The 20,442-nt window shown below is 55.0% G+C and overlaps 8 protein-coding genes across 8 annotated transcripts; 1 reads left to right on the forward strand and 7 right to left on the reverse strand.

Moving 5' to 3' along the window:
- Positions 1–488: 488 nt before the first annotated feature.
- Positions 489–2,344, reverse strand: ATEG_04758 (indolepyruvate decarboxylase family protein; the record flags this gene model as incomplete). Its single annotated transcript, XM_001213936.1, has 2 exons — positions 489–2,039; positions 2,093–2,344. 2 exons carry the CDS (start codon positions 2,342–2,344, stop codon positions 489–491), a joined length of 1,803 nt encoding a protein of 600 aa, XP_001213936.1.
- Positions 2,345–2,729: 385 nt separating this feature from the next.
- On the reverse strand, positions 2,730–4,761 carry ATEG_04759 (tetratricopeptide repeat protein; the record flags this gene model as incomplete). The annotated part of the gene is made up of 2 exons (XM_001213937.1): positions 2,730–4,517; positions 4,591–4,761. 2 exons carry the CDS (start codon positions 4,759–4,761, stop codon positions 2,730–2,732), a joined length of 1,959 nt encoding a protein of 652 aa, XP_001213937.1.
- Positions 4,762–5,142: 381 nt separating this feature from the next.
- Positions 5,143–5,793, reverse strand: ATEG_04760 (uncharacterized protein; the record flags this gene model as incomplete). The annotated part of the gene is made up of 1 exon (XM_001213938.1): positions 5,143–5,793. One exon carries the CDS (start codon positions 5,791–5,793, stop codon positions 5,143–5,145), a length of 651 nt encoding a protein of 216 aa, XP_001213938.1.
- A 554-nt stretch (positions 5,794–6,347) lies between these two features.
- Positions 6,348–7,248, reverse strand: ATEG_04761 (nucleic acid-binding protein; the record flags this gene model as incomplete). Its single annotated transcript, XM_001213939.1, has 2 exons — positions 6,348–6,777; positions 6,830–7,248. 2 exons carry the CDS (start codon positions 7,246–7,248, stop codon positions 6,348–6,350), a joined length of 849 nt encoding a protein of 282 aa, XP_001213939.1.
- Positions 7,249–8,017: 769 nt separating this feature from the next.
- ATEG_04762 (fungal specific transcription factor domain-containing protein) lies at positions 8,018–10,571 on the reverse strand (the record flags this gene model as incomplete). The annotated part of the gene is made up of 6 exons (XM_001213940.1): positions 8,018–8,302; positions 8,353–9,048; positions 9,098–9,871; positions 9,922–9,953; positions 10,011–10,233; positions 10,287–10,571. The coding sequence occupies 6 exons, from the start codon at positions 10,569–10,571 to the stop codon at positions 8,018–8,020; spliced, it is 2,295 nt and encodes a 764-aa protein (XP_001213940.1).
- A 2,326-nt stretch (positions 10,572–12,897) lies between these two features.
- Positions 12,898–16,088, forward strand: ATEG_04763 (putative RNA interference and gene silencing protein (Qde2); the record flags this gene model as incomplete). The annotated part of the gene is made up of 4 exons (XM_001213941.1): positions 12,898–13,055; positions 13,125–14,257; positions 14,315–14,556; positions 14,625–16,088. The coding sequence occupies 4 exons, from the start codon at positions 12,898–12,900 to the stop codon at positions 16,086–16,088; spliced, it is 2,997 nt and encodes a 998-aa protein (XP_001213941.1).
- Positions 16,089–16,687: 599 nt separating this feature from the next.
- Positions 16,688–18,428, reverse strand: ATEG_04764 (uncharacterized protein; the record flags this gene model as incomplete). Its single annotated transcript, XM_001213942.1, has 2 exons — positions 16,688–18,037; positions 18,120–18,428. 2 exons carry the CDS (start codon positions 18,426–18,428, stop codon positions 16,688–16,690), a joined length of 1,659 nt encoding a protein of 552 aa, XP_001213942.1.
- Positions 18,429–19,455: 1,027 nt separating this feature from the next.
- Positions 19,456–20,115, reverse strand: ATEG_04765 (DNA-directed RNA polymerase II subunit RPB7; the record flags this gene model as incomplete). Its single annotated transcript, XM_001213943.1, has 3 exons — positions 19,456–19,650; positions 19,716–19,796; positions 19,867–20,115. 3 exons carry the CDS (start codon positions 20,113–20,115, stop codon positions 19,456–19,458), a joined length of 525 nt encoding a protein of 174 aa, XP_001213943.1.
- Between the last annotated feature and the right edge of the window lie 327 nt (positions 20,116–20,442).

Below are 20,442 nucleotides of genomic sequence, written 5' to 3' on the forward strand. Positions count from 1 at the left end.
GGTATTTGCATCCTTGAGATTCCCCTGTTGCGTTTCCATCGCTACCAAGATCACTGGCCGGCTATGTGTCTTTGTGGATGGCTTTGCATGTCTTGATTGCTGTTTTGATCATTCTTCCTGTGTGTAAATACTAGGTACCCTCGCTGAACATGGTACATATGCATCAACTGAGCACTACACTTTGCTTCCAAATTTTCGAGACTTAACATCCAACGTAACGGCCTCCTTGAGTCCAGGCACTCTTATGCGTCATTGGAAGTATGAATCAATAGTCTGGATCCGGTACAGGATGCGTCGGTGTAGCCGGTCCTTCCCTTGCATACTAAAAAGTGCGATGCGAAGACTCTACTCATTTGTGGTTCATTTCAGCGCTTCTCCAAAAAGATTGCCAAAACATTGTATTGACATGATTACTATATACATCAGTGGTACCTTGTTTTGATCCCAATGATACCCACAACTTGAACCCTATACATAGGTATCTTATGCTACAGCCTGGGCTTCGCCTCCTTCGCATTCTGCCAGGCAAATCCAATCGACTTCCCAATACCCGGCTCGACGACAACATTGACGAGCGTGACAGTATCACTCTGGAACCCTTCATGGGTAGCCTTTTCCAGCTCCTCCTCAGTCCGGACGAAATACCCCTTCCCCCCACACATGGTAGCCATCATCTCGTAGCGGGTCTCGTAGAGCAGACTCGTCGACCGCAGGCCCTTCTTGCCGTCCGCGGACTTGGTGTCATTCGCGAGAGTCTGGCTCTGCAGGCCCTTCCACGCGTCTTCCGTGGTGGTATCGCCGTGGTAGATGCCCGAGTTGTTAATCACGTAGATCAGAGCGGGGATGCGGTACCGCGCGAGGGTCTCGATCTCCATGGCGCTGAACCCAAAGGCGCTGTCTCCCTCCAGTGCGACAATCTTCTTCGGCGTGCTGCCTGCGTTCGCGACGCCAGCATTGTAGGCTTCATGCGCCGCGACGATGTACCCCATGCCCACACCCATGGTGGCATACGTGCCGGCATCGAGACGCTGCCGCGGATGATGCAGCGGGAAGATCGACCGCGAGATGTCCATGGTGTTGGCGCCCTCGGAGACATACACGATGTTCCCGTCCTCGAGCGGCGACAGGGTATTCAGCGTCGACTTGATGATGTGGTAGGCGCGCTGGTATGTCAGGGGGGCGTTCGGCGGGGTCGGCGTCAGCGCGGCCTTGAGCGCTTTCGCTTCGTTCTTCTTGGCCGATTCGGCCAGCTGCGCGGCGAACCCGCTCTCTGTGCCGCTGGGATCGTAGCGCCAGTTGGCCAGCGAAGTGGCCAGCTGGTCGGCCACGCGCTCGATGTCGCCCAGGATGCCCAGCTCCGCGGACGAGGCGTTGCGGCCGATCTCCTCGGCGCAAATGTCGACCTGGATGATCTTGGCTGAGGGCGACCACTTCGGCGGCTCGCCGAAGTGCAGGATCCAGTTCAGCCGCGCGCCGAGAACTAGAACGACGTCGGCGTGCTTGAGTGCGGTGCTACGCGCGCTCGACACGTTCAGCGGGTGTGAATCCGACACCACGCCCTTGCCCATCGGCGTCGGGAGGAAGGGAATCTGCGTCTGCTCGACGAGTCGGTTGATCGATGCTTCTGCTCGGGCGTAGGCAGCGCCCTTGCCGATGATGAGAAGTGGTGCGCGCGCGCTCCGCAGGAGCTGGGCCGCCTTGAAGATCAGAGCGGGATCGCCGCTGGCTTTGGGGGGAGACGGAATGAGTATGTTCTCTGGCGCGGGGAGACGGAATCCAGGGGCGCTTTTGCCCTGGATGATGTCGGCTGGGAGATCAACGAAGGTCGGGCCAGCTCGGCCGTACCAGCAGGTCCGGTAGGCGTTCTTGATGGCTCCCGGGATGAAGTCGAGGGAGGAGGTCCGCACGGCGAACTTGGTGTGTGGCGTGAGCAGTGACACGGCGTCCATCTCCTGGAAGGCGCCCTTTGTGACGACAGTGGTCTCGGCCGACCCGGCGAGCACTAGCAGTGGGAAATTGTTTGCGGAGGCGTTGCCAATCTGAGAGGCGTTAGCTGATGCTACAGACGATGGTTCTGGGAGTTGGGACGCACTCCAGCCATTGCGTGGAGGACACCGGGACCTCCGACGACAAGACAGACACCAGGTCGTCCTGTCATGTATCCGTAGACGCTGGCCGCATAGCTGCAGGCTTGTTCGTTGCGGAAAGCGACAAAACGTATGCCTAGATTGATAGCCTCCTCGGCGATCTCCACCACGGGGATGCCAACAATGCCAAAGATGGTGGTGATGCCCAGATCACGCAGCGATCGGGCGATTATTTGCGCACCTGTAGCCTCAGCCATGATACAATGTAAGATTGACCGGGGGTGTGAGGTTGGAATGAGTAAGGAGGATGCAGGAGGTGGAGAGAAGACGTCAGTTATAGTTGGGGTGAGGGGATGGATGGAAGAATGCGGAGACTTCCGAGGTCCGGATAGCTTCCGCTTAGCATATCTGGGAGTACATGCATCCCAACTACTCCAACACCAGATAGTCATGTATATAGATCGTATTTCTACAGTCGTCCCTAAATTCCGCAGCATTTACAATGGTCCCTGGTATCCAACAATTTAACCCGTCATCCAAGACATGGTCTTCGATCTAGGTCTTCTATCTCCCTAACCGGAGGGGAATATCATCACAAGAAAGCAAAAAGAAGGCAAATTGAAGCAGATCATCAGTCGGTTCTTAGAATTCGAATTCCTTCCGGAACACGTTCACGTCCATTCCAGCCACCACCATATCGGCCAGATCCCGACGTCCCATCTGGCTGAATACGCGTCGCAGCGTGTCGTACAGGTTGGTGCTCTGGTTCTGGCTGATATGGAGCATCCGCTCCAACTGCTCATCATCAATGCCCCCATCACCATCACCGACAATTTCCCGAGCGCGCTCACGGCCTTCCTGCTCCACCACGCGGTGCATCGACAGAGCGCCCAGAAGGTGCTGCGCGGCCTCAGGGTAGCAGCCAATGTTGATACACGACACTCCCAGATTGTACCTGGCGCGGACGAAGTTGGGGTTGATGTTGAGTGCCTGTTCGTAGGCTTCGATGGCTTCTTCGGAGCGGCCGGAGTTGGCCAGCGTAGCGCCCAGGCGGTTCCACAGCAGATGGAGCTGCTCCTGTTGGTTCACCGTGCCCGATTCGGTGGAGGCCAGCGCGGCGGAGAAGCAGTCGACGGCCTTATCGTACTCCTCAGCGCAGTAGAAGAGAACACCGAGACCCACCTGGACATCCGGGTCCATCTGCTCTCCGGAGGGTGAGAGCTGCGCCGCCTGAATGAACAGCTCCGTCACCCGTTCATGCAGCAATTGACGATCCGTGAATCCAAGGTCCGCGTCTGAGGACAGATCCTTCGGGTTGATGATCTGAGGGTACTTGACGGAGAGCCAACGCTCGAGGGTGCGGTAAGCAGTCGAGTCATAGCCTTCGTTCGTGTAGGAAACGGCCAGTCCCATGAGAGCATCAAGGTTGTTCGGATCCAGCTTCAGAGCCTGTTCCAGAGCCCGGATGGCGGGCAACTCCTTCTCGTTCTGAGCCTGGGCCGAACCAAGCATAGTCCAGGCTTGCACATGCTGAGGGTCCTTCTGCACAGCGGCCTCAAACGCCAGAGCCGCCAGCGAGAGATTTCCTCCCTCACGCATGATCTTGACACCCTCTTCAAAGGGGTTGTTCACAGAGCGGAACATATTGTCCTCTTCGAACATGTAGTCGCCCAGTTGGGGGTCTCGGAAGCGGGTGTTCAACGAATCAAAGCCATCCCACTCGCCCATGTCACCCATGTGTAGGTTCTCCTCGATGTTAAAGTCGGTTTCGTCCTCGACCAGTTTCCTGTTTGCAGCGGACGTCTCAGCTTGGGCTCTCTGCCACACGCTCTCAAAGGCGGCGGTCTCATCATGCACTGACCTGTCCAGATCGTTCAGCTCCCGCTCAATCGCTTCGTTAGCCTCATCGTCGACCTTCTGGTGATCCGCCGTCTCCATCTCGGCGAACTGTGCTTCCCAGTTCTCATCGTCCAGCTCCACCATACGACCCTTGCCCTTATCCTGGGTGGTCGCTTCGGCCGGCTGCTGCATCCCCATGGGACCGTATGTCGGGCGCATCATGCCCATTCCTCCCATGCCCATATATCCCATGCCCATGCCCATGGGCCGTTGGTAGCCCGCCATCATCGGCGACGCGCTGGAGGTGACGGGGGTCGACGTCTGTGGCATGCCGCTCTGCTGTTGGAACCGTGCAAACTCCGCCGGAGTGAAACCCGAACCGTTATTCATCATCGGCCCTTGGGGACCGGCAAAGGCGGCCTCCATGCGGGCGTGTTCGCCGGCGTCGAACTCGGCGGCCCAGCCAGGGGAACCTGTGCGGGGAGGGGTCGTCTGGAATTGCTCTAATTCGCGACGCATCTGCTCCATCGCAAATGGCTGGGGGGGAGCGCCCGGTAGCTGACCGGGTTGTTGGGCGAATTCGTCCATCATCTACACGATTGTCAACCATCCCGCCATTAGCCCAGATGCTTCTGTGGCATGTGAACACAGTTGAAGAGCATACCTGATCTTGACCGCCCATCATTCCGTGAGACCGCATACTCTCCTGCATACCTCCGGGACCTCTCCCAACGAGACGGTCCCGTTGGAGGGATTTGTCATCTTGAACATGCTTCGTAAACTGCGTCAACGGATTTCCGGCCGTTGAGCACTCAGCGCCACCGAGGAAGGACATGATGAGTTGAATATAGCAACCTCGTTAAATAGCATGCAAACGGAAATGGAGTGGAGGAGGGGAATAACCATCGGAGGGAATAAGAGGCGGATAAATGAAGCAAAAGCAGGAGAGAAAGAAGAGAAGGGTGTGCGAGAGAGAAACATCCCCCAGACAGACGTGGGGTTCGGAGCCGCCCTAAAGCCGGGCGGAAGAAGGCGTCCAATACCGAGGTTGTCCTCCAGTCACGTGGCAATTACTCATCTATCGCTCTGCCGATGTATACGGTGGACTACATCAACTTCATTTCAACCACTACTTCACTGCACTGCATTGATGGGTATCTAGTATTCTCTCAGGGAATAGCTCTTAGCCTGCCGCCCCCCGTTTTGCCTTTGTGTTTTACAAGGATTGCAAAGCGGTACAGACCTCCTTCATCTTGGAGAAACCATCCTTGAGCCAGCATCTCCGAATGATGTCGCCTAGGAAAACACCCTCAGTGTTAGGCAGTTGCTCGTCAGTCGGCCATTCCTTGTACGCCTTCGCTCCACCATCTTCCAAGTCTGTTTCAATCCGAGTATCTACATAAAATTCATATCGCTGGCCGGAGACAGTCTTGTATATCATCGATCCAAAGCGTGCAATGTCCAGCTTGAAGGAAAGGAAGTCCTCCGAGATGAAGGCATCCAAATTCTCGGCCTCTGGTACAATAACTGATTCAGAGAAGTCGCAGAGCAGAATTGTTAAATCATCGTTGACTAGGAAATTCCGTGCTGCAATATCAGCGACCAGAACTCGGCGCTCATGAACCCGGGAGATGATTGTGGCGGCGTCGTGAAACCACCGCAGAAGCTGTGCCTTGCCCACCGTAGCCTGGTTTGCGTTGAGGTACTTTTCGAGAGATCCGTGTCGTACATAACGCATTCGGATTTCGGTATCGGAGATCTGAAAAGGCTGTAAAACGCCTTCCACGTTCACCAGATGTTGGTATATGCGCCCTTCACTCTTCAGAGACTCTTCATTTGTCCTGTTCATATGGTTGTATACACTCATGGTATACTCCGAAGCATCGTGTGGCACCGGCCACTGATTCGCTGTTTTCACTGCGACGTCACCGAAGCGCTTCACGCATCCTACTCGGCCGAGGCCAATCAGGTCAGACTCGGTGACCATAGTTGTGGTGCGAATAGGAATACTCTGACGAGATAGACTGGGGTATGTCGTTGATGGCGTCAACATTCGAGACAAATGTAAGGGCGTTGTGAAGAGCTCCAGGAATTGAGGATGCTTCTTGAAGCCTGACATAGTTCAGGGCTCAAAAATGACAGACCTTAAGGTGGATATAGCATCCTTTGTTGTCTATAGCAGATATGTCGGTACACCTTGACTGACGAATGTCATTCTGCCAGGTCGATGTGAAGCCTGGATACATGAAACCAGTTGACGTCTACCAAAATCAAAGAGTACGCCAATCGACAAGATCAGATTCTCGTAGACAAAGAGTTGGAACCAGCTATATAATACAAATATAATACAGAATCGCTGCGTGATATACTCTATATAACCCCGACCGACCCATCTATTAAGAAAGAAAGCCAACAAACCGCCTAAGGAATCTCCCCTTCGGCACCAGGTATCCGATCCGCCCGGCGATTCGTCTCGCTATAGTCAATCCGCAGCTTCCGCCCGTACGGCGTCTTGCGACTGAGGATCTCATATCCAATACGCGCGCTCTCAACATTGATAAACTCCGCGTGAGCGAAGCCGCGGAACAGCCCTGTGCGCCGGTCCACCGACACGCGGACATCAATCACGTTAACGACATCACGGAACAGCTCGTTGAGGTCCCGATCCGTCGTCTCGAACGACAGGTTGCCGATGTACAGCGTCCGCGTAGCCGGCCTCATGCTCCGCTGTGGCGCCACATTGTTCTGCGCATACTGCACCACCACGCGCCGGCCTTCGAACACCCGCATGTGCATCGCGCTGATGGCGCGTTTCGCCGACTCGATGGTGTCGAACTGGACGTAGCCGAACCTATTCCGTCAGTACCTTTCTCCTTTCTCGCACCGAGAGACGGAATGCTCACCCCCGACTGATCCCCCGATTGTCGAACGTGATAAACACCTGCTCGACAACCCCGTACTTCTCCATCTGTTTCCGGAGATCTTCCGCCGTCACATCGTAGAACAGATTCCCCACGTACACCGTCTCCTTGGGCGTGGGCTCCTCGTTCAGCAGACGTAGCCGCTTCGCCCGTTTCGACTCCTCCACCTCCACCACCGGCTCTGTCTCCGCCTCGGCGGTTGCGGGCACGCTCGCTTCACTCTCAGACGGCGCCCCGGCCTTGTATGTCCCTTCCGTATACTGCACCGCAGCGTCGATCATCCGCTCCTCGTCCTCCGGCGTCGCCGTTGCGACCGCCGCACGCGGCCGCGTCTGTGTCTGGGTATCATTGCTGTTCCATCGGCGCGGGAGCCCGAACTGTGATGTCGGTTGGGAAAGCATGGTTCGCGAGGTATGCGATGTGATGCTCCGCGTGCATCGGACCGGGTTGGCAAAGCCTGCTGTCGCTGTGGCTGGCGAGGAAAGAAGCCGGCAAGTTGCCCGACGAAAACAATGCCTGGGGTTGCCGTTAGCTTCTGGGCTTTTCTCCAATGTTGTTTGTTATTATTGGGGTTCTGCGCTCACATTTTATCCGATCCTGCCTATGAATTGGGTTGCGCGTTCATAGACTGTCGCTGGAAGAAGGTAAGTTAAGCCTCGATCTGAATGTTGCGGAGTCCCTCCGGCAAAAACCTCTGGCTTATCGCCCCCGATAGAGTCACGTGATGACGTGCATCTCTTCAGGTCCATACAATATCTCCAGTATGCAGTCCATATTTTGTCCAGTTTGATGAGAAAGTTTGATGGTCATTGGTGAGTACTGAAGTATACCTACATGATATTACAGGCATGTTGTGTGACATCAGCCGGATACATCTACAATCACCTATATATAATCGTACTGGTCTATATGTCCAGCCTCAGGACCCAGGATTGCGCCAGCATGTCATTCAATTTATACTCTGAGTGGGGAATAAAGCTAATAGAATCATAATGATACTCCTATACCGTGGGCAAATCTTCCCATTTTCCATCAATTCTTGAATACCGGACACCACATATATACGACCATTATGATACATGGGAGCGAAGACTAAACATATTAACGTACGTGTCCATCACTTTCACATTAGATTCTTTTCTGCTTCGAAAGCAAATTTTAACGCGTCGGTCATGTTCCTGGGCCTGAAGCAGGATTGTGTGGGTTTTTGGGCGCATTCACGCCGAAGGATGTAGGGAAAGCCGCATCGTACCCATTGGGTTCTGGGAATGCGCTAGAAAGCGACGGCATCGTACGCATCCTTCCTGCAATTCCGCCCTGTGTTGCAGCCAACTGAGATGGCGAAAGCGGGTTCCCTGGTTGCGGAGGCTGTGGCGCTTGCTGTGCGTCCATAGCCGGCCACCACTGATTGGAAAAGTCAATCGAGGAGTTTTGAATGTAGTTGTCCCAAGCGTCCTGAAGAATGGTTAGCGGCGTTCATTGGTGTAGGCTACAGGATCCCATACCCAATCCAAATTGACCTGCATGTCTGGCATCTGTCCGAACATGGCGCTGAAGGGTGATGGGGCACCAGGCATATCAGCGGCACCAAAGCCGCCCGGGGGCGGCACTGGTGTATCTGCCATCTTGGTTGTGGCTTCTCCAAAGCCAGGTGTTCCTGGATTCATATAGTTCATGCCACTGCTAAGCAGGCCTAACGTCATCGCGGCACTCTGCTTCTCGTCTTGCGGTTCGAATGTGGTCGAAGCATTGTTGCCGTCTAGGTTCAGCCGGGCAAGCATCACGCCGAGGACTCCTGAAGCCTTCCACGCGTCTATGGTCTCGTCTTGAAGCTCGTCCCAGATCTCCTTCGAGCGCTGTAGAGCCGCAACCATTTCGTCGCGACGCTCCCGTCCCCAGGTGTAGGTGTCATCTGAAGCGCGACCTCCAGCTTGTAGCTGAAGCCCATGATAGAGATCCAGGCACACAATGGTTGCGGCAAGCAGGAAGTCGCTCGAGCAGAGGGACGTGGTCCGGTTGAGCTTCCCTCGCAGACGACCGTTGGGACGGGTGTCGGTATGAATCATGGACTGATATCGCAATAGCTCCAGAGCCGAATCAATGCAGGTTCTTCGAGAATAGGTAAATCGAGGGTTTTCGCGCGCCCGGGCGAGGAATCGCCGATGGAGAACGCATTGAGCTTTGTGGTACACACTCATGATCTAGATAAGGGTCAGGATATAGTCGCGAAGTGATTGAGTGGGATCTTACCTCAAACCGAGACATGATAAGGTTCGCGGGATCCAGTTGTGTCTCTTCGACAGAGCGAACTCTCAGGTGCTCTGGTACCAAATCCCTTGCCCGACGAAGCTCCTCGTCAATTTCCATGACCTTGTCGTATGGAGCGCTTCGGAGAGAAGATGTGTCTTCGATAACGCGGCCGAAAGCATATGTGATACGGGCCTTCGCGATCAAGAAGGAGATGGGCGTAGTTTCGGTAGATGGTCGAGACGGTGGGAGTTCCGTGCAATTCTCGTCAAAATCGTCGTCGTAGAGATTGCGTGGTAGCTCCGTATCACTATCCGAAGTGCGGATCATGCTGGGCAGGCCGACTTGGGCAGAAAAGAGCAAGTCTGCTTGCCGGACAAAGGCCCACACCCGCCGTCGCATCTCACCTTGGAACGGGGTGATATTAGGGAACATCTTCGAATCCCGGTGGTAGCCCATTCTCATGGCCAGTCTCGCAATCACGCCCACCAGCACCCATCCAGACACGTCGGCATCCTTTGACTGGCAGAAGTCGCCGTAAAGATGGAAGACTAAAGATTCGATCAAACAAGGGTACGGTTTGGTGTAGTCGGCCAATGTCAAACACTGGGCCATGAGATTCCGGTATGTTCCCGCCATGTCCAGCGCCTTCCCGCGAAACTCTGGAGGTTCGTCGCCCTCGCGATGATATGAGAGCATGGCGAGTCGCATCATAGCAAAAAGCATACCGATCCAAACAATACAGGTTTTGGAGGGGTCCTCCCAGTGTTTGTTGTACTACAAGGAGTTAGCAAGTAGCTCGATGGCCTGTAAATGATGTAACCCACCTGCGCCTGAAAGGTAGGGCCATGAAGAATGTCTACAGTGTACATCAGCATTCACCGCTCTAAGACTGAGCCATATGGCGAAAACTTACGGGTGGAAGGGTCATAGTGGTTGAAATAGCGCGCAACGAGGATATCCGCAGTATATCTGGATGGGAAAGAGGCCATGATTTCCTCACGACTTATCGTTTTCGTCCCACCGAAGAGCAAGGTCGAGCCGGGAACATCTGTTGGAAGTCGCGTCGCTTTAATTTTCTCTGCGTGCTCTTCATATTGCTTCTTATGCGTGTGGAAGTAATTTTTGACTTCCGCTATCTGTGGCAGACCGTTAATTAGACCATCAGATGCATTTCACGGTGCCAACTTACATCGCTCAGGACCGATGCCCAATGCGCATCACTGATATACCACGATTTGTTGTTGTCGACCTTCATGATACCAATCGACTTGGTCAATTGCTCCGTATCACTCTCCTCGGGACCTTGCCCATCATCATCGTCCAGCTCTACATCTTCCGATGTATGTTGAGCGGAGCCGATGCTGCTGGAGTTGCCGGAAATGACCGCCATAGCTGCCGTGGGGCCTGCGGACTGAGATCCATTGGTCATCAAAGAGAGCACCAAGCTCTCAAGACGATCTATTCGGTTTTGCATGTCGTCGGGTGAGCTCGAAGCGGTCTGAAGCGGTGAGTTCTTTTTCCGCGCGTTGGCTTGTGCATAGCTACAGGACGAGGCATCGCCCCGTTTGACGCAGTTTTCACATGGATGAGCACGGTTGCATTTGAGTCTATTCGCCGAATTCCCCAGTTAGATCGTCGACACAAAGCGGGAACCGGAGAGAAAAAGACGTACTTTCTATGTCGGCAGGGGCCGCAGGATAGAGGCACCCGGTTTCGCTTTCGGATGACTCGATAATGGCCCTCCGGCGAGATTCCACCGGCGCTGGACGAGGTGGTTGACGGGGGAGTCGGTGTCATTTTTATAGGATAGTTGGTCTGATGATACTTTTGCGGTCGCACCACACAAAAAGTACAATCCGAAGTCAGCGCAAGTTTTCGCGCAGATGCCGCACTCAACCGGAATGAGGATTTGATCGCGTTCCTGCGATCAATGAGTCCGTATGGTGCGGGAACAAGGGGCCGGAAATAAACGGGGCTCAGGTCGAATTCGTCGCTGTTTCACCCAGCAACGAGTCGAGACACTTCGTAGAACGTGCAGAAAGCTCCGTTCTGAGCGCCGGACGACGTCGGCGTGCGAGGCGCGCCGTTGATGAGTCCAAGGTGTTGTCTTGGAGAGTCGCGCAAACACCACGAGGCTGGAAAAAAAAGGGGCGAGATACGCGACGTGAATTGCAGTTGGTTGTGGACGAGAAAACGTTGACTGGGGGAGGGGGCGCAGGGCGGACGATGGGTCGCGACTAGACCAGGATGTTCCAGCTCTCCCTCCCTATTATTATTGCTCGAGTGGTGGAGAGACCGATCGCAACGGGGGTGGCGGTGAGAGAGGGCGATTTGTTTCGGAAGAGTCAGAGAGATCTCTTCTAGGAGTTGTATCTGACGGCCTGCCGGAGAGATCTCGAAAAGAGGTGAAAGAGACTTGAAAGAAAGATGGTTGATGGATCCCTGAAAGAGTCTCTGTGGTTCAGTTCATTATCTCCGTTATCTGCGGCCAGACGCTGATGTAATGGAGGGGTGATTATTAAGATGACATCTGCATCCCAAAGATCCAGATGAAAGAAAACAAAATCAGGGAGAATCGATGGGAAGTTCAGGTTCCGGCTGAGTTTTTATGAACTTAGCCGATCATGGAGGATAAGAAGATTATCCATCTTCCCGTGGTTCTGTCGTGGTCGATGTGAGGCGGTGGTGCGTTTCCCCCGTTCGGGCATAGACCGTCTGCAAGCTTAACAGGCGATTCGCATTCTTCCCATGGGTTGGGTCACTTGGAGGGTGCTGGAGCACGTCTCCAGGCATCCATCCACGACGACCACCAGATCATTCTCACTCATTGGGTCAGAGAGTGTCAGACTATGGAACGGGGTGCTTGGTTGCGCGGGTGAGTCATCGAGATCATCCTCCGTTCCTTCGATACCACACTTCATCCGCGAATCGAATCTATTCCTCGGCTGGGGATTCTACGGGGCTGGAGTCCCCGACCGTTCTAGAGTGAGCTTAGTTCCTCTCTCGAGAGAAATACGAAGTATTCTGATAACTAATTATCAGAGCCAAGTGGGGACCTGGAATTTAATTATTATTATTATTATTATATCTGATATTCCTGGTCTTGGTCGTGTGTACCTAACGGAGTATACAAATATACAAATACCACGCGCGCAGACAACGTCACCCGCTGGGTCCCCACTTCATTCACTAAAGGTAACAAGCAATCGTCCCATGCAACGATCCTTGATTCACCTGAATTCGCTCAATCCAGCTCTCGATTTCCAACCCAACTGCCTGCGCCGCCAATCACCCTATGTCTGAGCCGCTGTCGCCCGGAACGCCCTTTCGACGTATCAAACTTCCTCCCTCCCTGTCAACAAGACCATGCATCCAACAATCCCCTCCCAATCATTCCCTCCTTCGGTTGTCTTGGTTGTCCAACGCAGCCTTGCACCTCCATGCCCCGCGGGCCCATAAGAATGCCTCCATCGCCCGACCAGGACGACCTTACTTCCACCCCCCTCCAACTTCATTGACTGATATGTGGGGAGACTGGGCCGTCTCACTAACCGTTTAGTTCCCACTCTCCACCCTCTGCATCGTGCTTTCCTCTTTCGTCTTTTCCTTACTTAGCTTCACCCATACTCCTTCTTTTCACCCAGAAGGAGTTTCTTGGGCCCACTACTTCACCTTCCCCAGTCCCTCAGTACATCACCGTCATGTCATCCAGAGGCGGCCCGCGAGGGCGGGGTAAAGATGGTGACCGTGGTCGCGGTGGTGGATATCAAGGAGGTCGTGGCGGTGGTCGAGGAGCCACAATGGAGCTTCCCATCCGGGAGGGCGGCCCGGCCGGTGGTGATTCCAGAGGTCGTGGTCGAGGTCGCGGTCGTGGTTTCGACGGCGGCGACAGAGGCCGGGGAGGATCCCGTGGTGGACCTCGAGGAGGAGGATTCGCCCAAGGCCCACGCATCTACACGTACGACCCCGTTCCCTCTACCACATAGTATCCCCGACCAGCTGACAAAATCTCTCTCGGCATATTTAGCCCCAGCGGCGGATTGACTCCCCCCAGCCCCCAGGTCCAGAACGTTGAGAATGCCGTGGTTGCGGGGATCGCGAAGAAGCCGCGTACGCCAACGTCTTACCCCGAACGACCAGGATACGGCACCCAGGGTCAGCCAGTTACCCTTCACGCCAACTACTTCCACCTCAATGCCATTGGGAAAGATCTCTTCTGCTATCACATCGACATTGAACCCGGTGAACCAAAGAAACCTGCTGGTAGGAAGGCCAAACAGATTATCCAGCTGCTCATTGAAGAGCATTTCTCGCACCACCAGAACAATATCACGACTGATTACAAGACAACCCTCGTTTCAAATGTCAAAATATTACCCGCCGAACATGAAGAGTCGACATACAATGTTCGCTACCGCGACGAGTGTGACGATGAATACCCCGAGCGGCCGAAGGTGTATCGCGTCAAGTGCCAGTACACTAAGACGGTTACCCCTGCCCAGCTACTGTCATATCTGACCAGTACGAATGCGGATGCCATGTTTGACGCCAAGGCAGAAGTCCTGCAAGCTATGGACATCGTCCTCGGCTCCTACGCAAAATCGCAGCAATCCATTGCCTCTCTTGGCTCAAACAGGCACTTCGCGATAAAAGGGCCACTGACAGAGAAATGGAGCCTGGGGGCCGGTCTAGAGGCTTATCGCGGCTTTTTTGTCAGTGTTCGCGCTGCCACCGCACGCCTCCTGCTCAACGTGCAGGTCAAGTACGTCGCATGCTACCAGGAGGGCTCCTTGGCAGATGTAATCGGTGAATTCCAGCGAAACAACCGCAATCCCTTCGATCTCCGACGTTTTCTGGACAAACTCCGGGTGCGCGTCACGCACATTGCGCGGAAGAACAGAAAGGGCCAGCCAGTTCCGAGGATCAAAACCATTGCTGGCTTGGCCTCCCAGCATGACGGCAAAGGTCTACCCAAACCGCCAAAGGTCAAGCACCCCGGAGCGGGCCCGAAGGATGTCGAGTTCTTCTTGAACGCTCCCGGTCAGCAAGTCCCTCAACAAGGCTCGTCTAGTGGCAAAGGTAAGAAGGGCAAGCAACCTGCAAAGGCCGGACCAGCACCAGCAGGCAAGTACATCAGCGTCGCCGATTTCTTCCATCAACGTAAGGCCTCTTCATAATCTCCTCCATCTGGGAATTGGCAGCTGACCGCCCTTACAGAGTACCGCATGGACCTGGACCCGAAGATGCCTGTTGTCAATGTTGGCACTCGCGAGAACCCCAGCTATCTTCCGGTCGAAGTCTGCATGGTCGAGCCCGGGCAGCCAGCGAAGGCAAAACTCTCACCCAATCAAACTCGGAATATGTTGAATTTTGCCGTGCGGAGCCCTCCACAAAATGCTGAGTCGATTGTTTCGACGGGCCTCCGGGTCCTTGGTCTCGCACCTTCAAATCCGACAGCAGTAAGTAGCGTACATGTTGTCTCATGCCCTGACTTCCCCACCTCACGAACAGTTGCTCATTGGGACAGAATGAGTTCGGCATGGGAATAGATTCCACACTGGTTACCGTTCAAGGGAGAGTCTTGCCCGCTCCCAACGTCTTGTACAAGGATGCAAAGCGGGCTCAGAAGACGATCAAACCTCTTGACGGCAGCTGGAACATGAGGGCAATTCGGTTCGACCAACCGACTAAGCTTGTCTCATGGACCTGGCTTCTGGTCGAGGCCAGCGGCGCCCGCCCTTATTTCGACCGCCCTGAAGCCTTGGAGCCTCCCCTCAGGGCGTTTGTGAGCAAGTTGGAGGAGATCGGCGTCAGCGCCCAGGTACCAAAACCTGGAAGACGAATCATTGTTGATAAACGTAATTTTGAACAGGCTATCGATGACGCTGTCTCACAGCTCATCGAAAGACACAAACCCACCCTGATCCTAGGGATTCTGCCCTTCAACGACGCAGACTATTACAACGCCATCAAACGTGCCTGCGACGTCAAATTTGGCGTTCGCAACATCAACGTTCTGGCAGAGAAGTTCCTCGAAGCAAAGGATCAATACATCGCCAACGTCGGGCTCAAATTCAACCTCAAACTCGGCGGTGTGAACCAGGTGCTCCATCCCAAGGAGCTGGGCATCATCGGCCAGGGCAAAACCATGCTTGTCGGCATAGATGTCACGCACCCATCTCCCGGTTCTTCCTCCCACGCTCCCAGCGTAGCCGGCATGGTGGCCTCGACAGACGCGACCCTCGGCCAATGGCCCGCCGAACTGCGCATCCAAGCCTCCCGACAAGAAATGGTCGAGGACCTGGACACGATGCTCAAGGTCCACCTCGCGCGCTGGGCAAAGTCCCACCGCGGCGCCTACCCCGAGAACTTGATTGTGTACCGCGACGGCGTGTCCGAGGGCCAATACCAGACCGTGCTGGAGCGAGAGCTGCCACTGCTCAAGAAAGCCTGCGGCGAAGTGTACCCAGCCACAGAAACCAAGAAGGGCCTGCCGCGCATCTCTATCATGTGCGTCGGCAAGCGCCACCACACGCGCTTCTACCCGACTCGCGACGAGGACGCAGACCGCTCGGGCAACCCGTCTAACGGCACCGTTGTCGACCGCGGCGTCACTGAGGCCCGCAACTGGGACTTCTACCTGCAGGCACACACCGCGCTCAAGGGTACCGCCCGTCCCGCCCATTACTTCACCCTCTGGGACGAGATATTCTACACCCAGAAGCCGGCGCCGCCGCACCAGAACGCCGCTGACACGCTTGAAGCGCTCACTCACCATCTCTGCTACCTGTTCGGCCGTGCCACCAAGGCTGTTAGCATCTGTCCGCCTGCGTACTATGCCGATCTTGTGTGTACGCGTGCCCGCTGTTACTTGAGTAATGTCTACGACGGTTCCTCGGCGGCCAGTTCAGCCCCCGGTGCTGAGCCGAAGCCAGAAGCCATGACTGTCACGGTGCATCCGAACGTGCGCGACACCATGTTCTACATTTAGACTTTGGCGATTCGTACGGATCTTGGCTTGTGAGGAAAGCGAAGGTGGACTACGTACATGTTGGACATTATTAGTTAGGGCTCCGGCCACACATTATGACGTTAGATTGTTACACTGACAACGCGGGTTGTTTCCAGTCTGAATATGATACGTAGTATACATGTAGCATCTCAACAATTAGAGACTCGCTAATACTTAGGCTAGAATATGTATTTCACATCACGGTAGCATCCATATACACAACATTATCATTCTATCTGCCATCATACAGTCCCGGGCACTGTACCGGGCAGAAACAATACAAACAGGTTCAAGAACACAATCAACAAATATCAAAATACATGAAATGAATACAGTCCGGAGAAACAAATACACGACTTATCATAGCTCCATACAGCGTTGACCGTGAAAATCACATCATTAGCACATGCTGTGGCTGCAAGGCTCGTTGGTTCATCTGTTCGAATGAGTTCTCCGCTCGGCAGGGTATTGTTGACATAAGAAAATACAGTCAGTCGTTCAAGAGAAGAGTAGGTCAGAACGAAGGCAAGAGGAAAGGAACGACTTCAGTGGCAGGGGCAAATCGAATTGCATGCCGTCTATTCGTCGCCAAGGTTCCAGGTTCGCTTGTTGATCTCTCGCACGGATTGGCGGTGCGGGGGCAGAGGCTGCGGCTTGCTGGGCTGCGGAGATTCATCGTACGCCTCCCATTGCGCCTCCATCATCCTGACAGCCTTCTGCCGGTCTGCGGCGATGGGCTTCTGGTTTTCCGTGTTGTTCGCGCTGCTGCGGGCTGGGAGTTCATCCGTGACCTCCCAGTGGCTCTCGAAGTCCTTCTTACGATTAGGACCGTTCTGCATGATCGAGAGAGGAGCCTTGTTAGCGGCCGCCTTGGACTTGTCCGGCAGCTCGTCATCGGCTTCGTTGTACAGCGGGTTGTTGTAGAGCGTCTTGCCGCGGTTTCCGAAGGAGCTGATGATGCGACCCTGAGCGGGTTCCTCGATCTCGTCGGTCAATTGGAAGTGAGTCTCGGCGTCACGACGGGGCTGCACCATACGGGGTTTGGCCGGAGGTGAGTCCTGGAGGTCGGGCTCGTCGTCGCTCCATCCAAAGTGGCGCACCTCCTCGCCGCGAAGCTGACGACGCGGTTTCTCCGGAGTCGCAAAGTCCTCGAAGTTCCATTGCGGGCCCTGTCTCGAGAGGGGTCGCGTGGTCTTGGGCTTAATCTCACGTTCGCTGTTGTCAGCGCCAAGCTCAAAGTGCTCAAACCGCTTGGGATGTGCGCGGTAGGCGATCTGCTCATGGCTCTCCTGGGAACGAACGGTCTCATCGTCGTCGAAGATGCGCGACGCGCGGAAGTGCTTTCCCGCGCCTACCTTGGGGGCAACGGGCGTCGATGCGGGTTCGTCTTCGTCATCCCCGCCGAAGATGCGAGAAGGCTTGAAGTGCTTGCCGGCTCCAGCTTTAGGGGCGATCGTCTTGGGCTTGGAAGGGGTTGGGTCGGGTGCGTCGGCATCATCGTCACCCACAAAGAGCTCGCTCAGGTCGCGCTGCGGGGGCTTGGCCGAGGCCGGGGCGCGAGGAGCGCGGACGGGTTGTTCGCGGTCCTTGGTGGGCGAAAGCAGATCGAACAGCGACTCCGACGCGTAGGGATCCTTGATATGCTTCTTTCCCGGCGAACCGACCCTCTTCGGGGGCGCATTCTCCTGGTCAGCGGACAGCGACGGTGTTGGCGCAGCCGGGGTGGGGGCGGGGCGGTCGTTGGTAGTTGCCGATGGTGTTGACGCGACGGTGGATTTGATGAGGCGAGTCTGGTCTTTAGCGTCGCGAATGGGCCAAACACGGCCACGAGCTCCGATCACCTCGACCTGCTTCAGCAGCGAGGCCTGATCCCAGTAGACGCGAACATTTTGAATTTGGTTTTGGGAATTGAAGCGAACGATATGGACCTGCAGGGGGGAAAGGGGTCAGAGCGAATCAGAAGGGGTCGGAGAATTTAGTATGCGTCGACATCGCACGAAGTGGACATACCGTGGGGAAAGTCGCGACGCGATCGGACAGGAAGTTATCGTCAAGCGCAAGAAGGAACGGACCACCACCCGAGACAAACTCGACGGTGGCTTCGACATCCAGACAGAGCGAGCTGGGGCCTTCAATGGTATCCAGAACCTGTTGCGACTTTCTCTTGAGGACGTGGTCCTGTCTGGTGAGATGGTTGCGCACCGCGTCGGCACCATCTATTTTGGTGGTGGTGGGGATATAGATCAGCGAAACATCGGAGGCCAGGGACGCAGACTTGGGATCGGCCAAGAAGGTCTGGTAAAGGTCCTTCAGCGACATGGTCACTAAGGAGGGAGCCGGGGTGGGAATTAATTTAACTGGAACGAATGTGAGGAAGAGAGCGGTGGGAGTAAGGGAGAGTGTGTGTGAGGGAGAGGAAGAGGAGAGCAAGTGAGTGAGTGAGAGAAAGTAGACTGGGTGAAAGAAGGGGGAAGGAGGGGAACCCTAAGAATAACAACAACCCTCCGGACCGCCAACGGGATCATCCCTCTATTCGAGTAACTAACTATGTACAGTGAGGTTTGACGTCTGCAATGCCATTGAATGCCTTCTTCCTGGGTAGCTAACTAGTCTACTCCGTACTGTTAATCTCGGGGATTTTTCTCTTCTGAGGGATTCAGGAGACCGTCCGCGCAATCTGCGCAGTACTACACAGGCCCTACTCCGTACTGACCAACTACTCCGTATGTACACTGACGCCAGTTTCAGCCGGAAGGGGCCGCTTGAGCGCCCCCAATCACGAGCATCCCGCGTGTCTCCAGCCGGGACTATCGCAATAACTGGATAACCCCGGGGAGGCGTTGCCTAGAGCCCACCGCGCACGGAAGACGCACCAGTGTTTCACCTTTGCGCCTGCGCGTTTCTCCGGCAACAAACTCTCTCTCGATCATGGAAGATGGAATACTGGAGCGAATACTCCACTGGAATGCCTCGCTTCCTACTGGAATACCCGACTGGGAGTGGATGGTACAGTTGTTCTCACATTTCACGTAGAAGCGCTCTCCGACTGGAGAACCATCGTCGCGTCTAGGTACTCACATGGGTCCTCGCTCGCGACATAGCGCAAGAGCTCTCTGGTTAGGTAGTAGATGGTCTTGCCTCCAAGCAGGTTCTAATGCAGGTCTTCTCGTCCAGGCTGTTCGCCCCTTCAGCCCGTTGACGTCTTCCCAGCACAGTCTTTCCAGCCCGCTCATCGTCAATAGTATTGGTATAGATCGTAAGAATGCAGGGTTTCGCTCGTCAAAGACATTATAGTGGTCTAGGGGCGTCACACGTCAGCGATGTACATCCATCTGATACGGCAGGGTCAACAGCAGGGGGACTCGACATACCCTAGATAATCTTCCTTGATTGTTCCAATCGCATTGATCGCAGCAACATCCGGCTTCACACCAAGGATCTTCAGCCGTAAACTGGTGCCTTTTTCAATGACCTGGTCGGCATGATCGGTGTATTGTGGTGGTACAGTGTTGGGTTCCCATTTGATATCAGAAGGAATGTTCTGTTCCCCAGGTCAGCACAATACCCAACACGCCTGCACTATGCCACCACCAGTCCACAACCTACCTTCCGCGCAATGAAGACCGCCAGGGGGCCAGCCAGTGTGAAAATCCCAGTGGGCTTCACCGAGGTCACAATCGCATCGACCTGCGCCAAAGTTCACTGTCAGCTTCCCGGGTCCAGGGACCTGCCGCACGCCGTCGCCTCTAGAACATACAGTCTCCCCACGGAACGGCTTCCAGATGATCGCTCGGTACTTAATCGTATATTCGGCGTGTCCACTGGATGGCAGAACGCGCCCCTCGCCGATATCAACCATGTCCATCACGCAGATCACGAAATGGTCTCCCGTACACCGCCCCTCCTCTTCCTCATTCAGCCGGTTGATGAGATATTCCCGCACATTCGGGCCGAAGTAGGACGGGTGCAAGGAGATGACCTTGGTCTCTTCCTTCAAGAAAAACATGTCGCGCGATTGGTCCGTCCGACGGGATGGAGGGGTATCTTAGAGGAAATCGAGCGAGCGCGAAAGTTGGCGACTGTGGAGGGGGTGCGACGGTAGGACAATTAGACAGCCGAATTGGAGACCACACCTTCGAGGAACGGAGCAAAGAACGTGACCTGGCGACTGCGATGGCGAGAGAATAAGCGGAAGGCGGTATAATAAACGCCTCGTTGCGGGGTATAGCCGTTCCAACCCAGTCCAGAACAAAGAATGCACCTGAGCTGCCCGGACGAGAGAAAGTGTGAGGTTGTCTGATCCGCGGTCTCCCAAGCTCAGGTACTGAAGCAC

This window comes from Aspergillus terreus, genomic scaffold (assembly GCF_000149615.1).
Source record: "Aspergillus terreus NIH2624 scaffold_6 genomic scaffold, whole genome shotgun sequence".
Classification (NCBI taxonomy): Eukaryota; Fungi; Ascomycota; class Eurotiomycetes; order Eurotiales; family Aspergillaceae; genus Aspergillus; species Aspergillus terreus.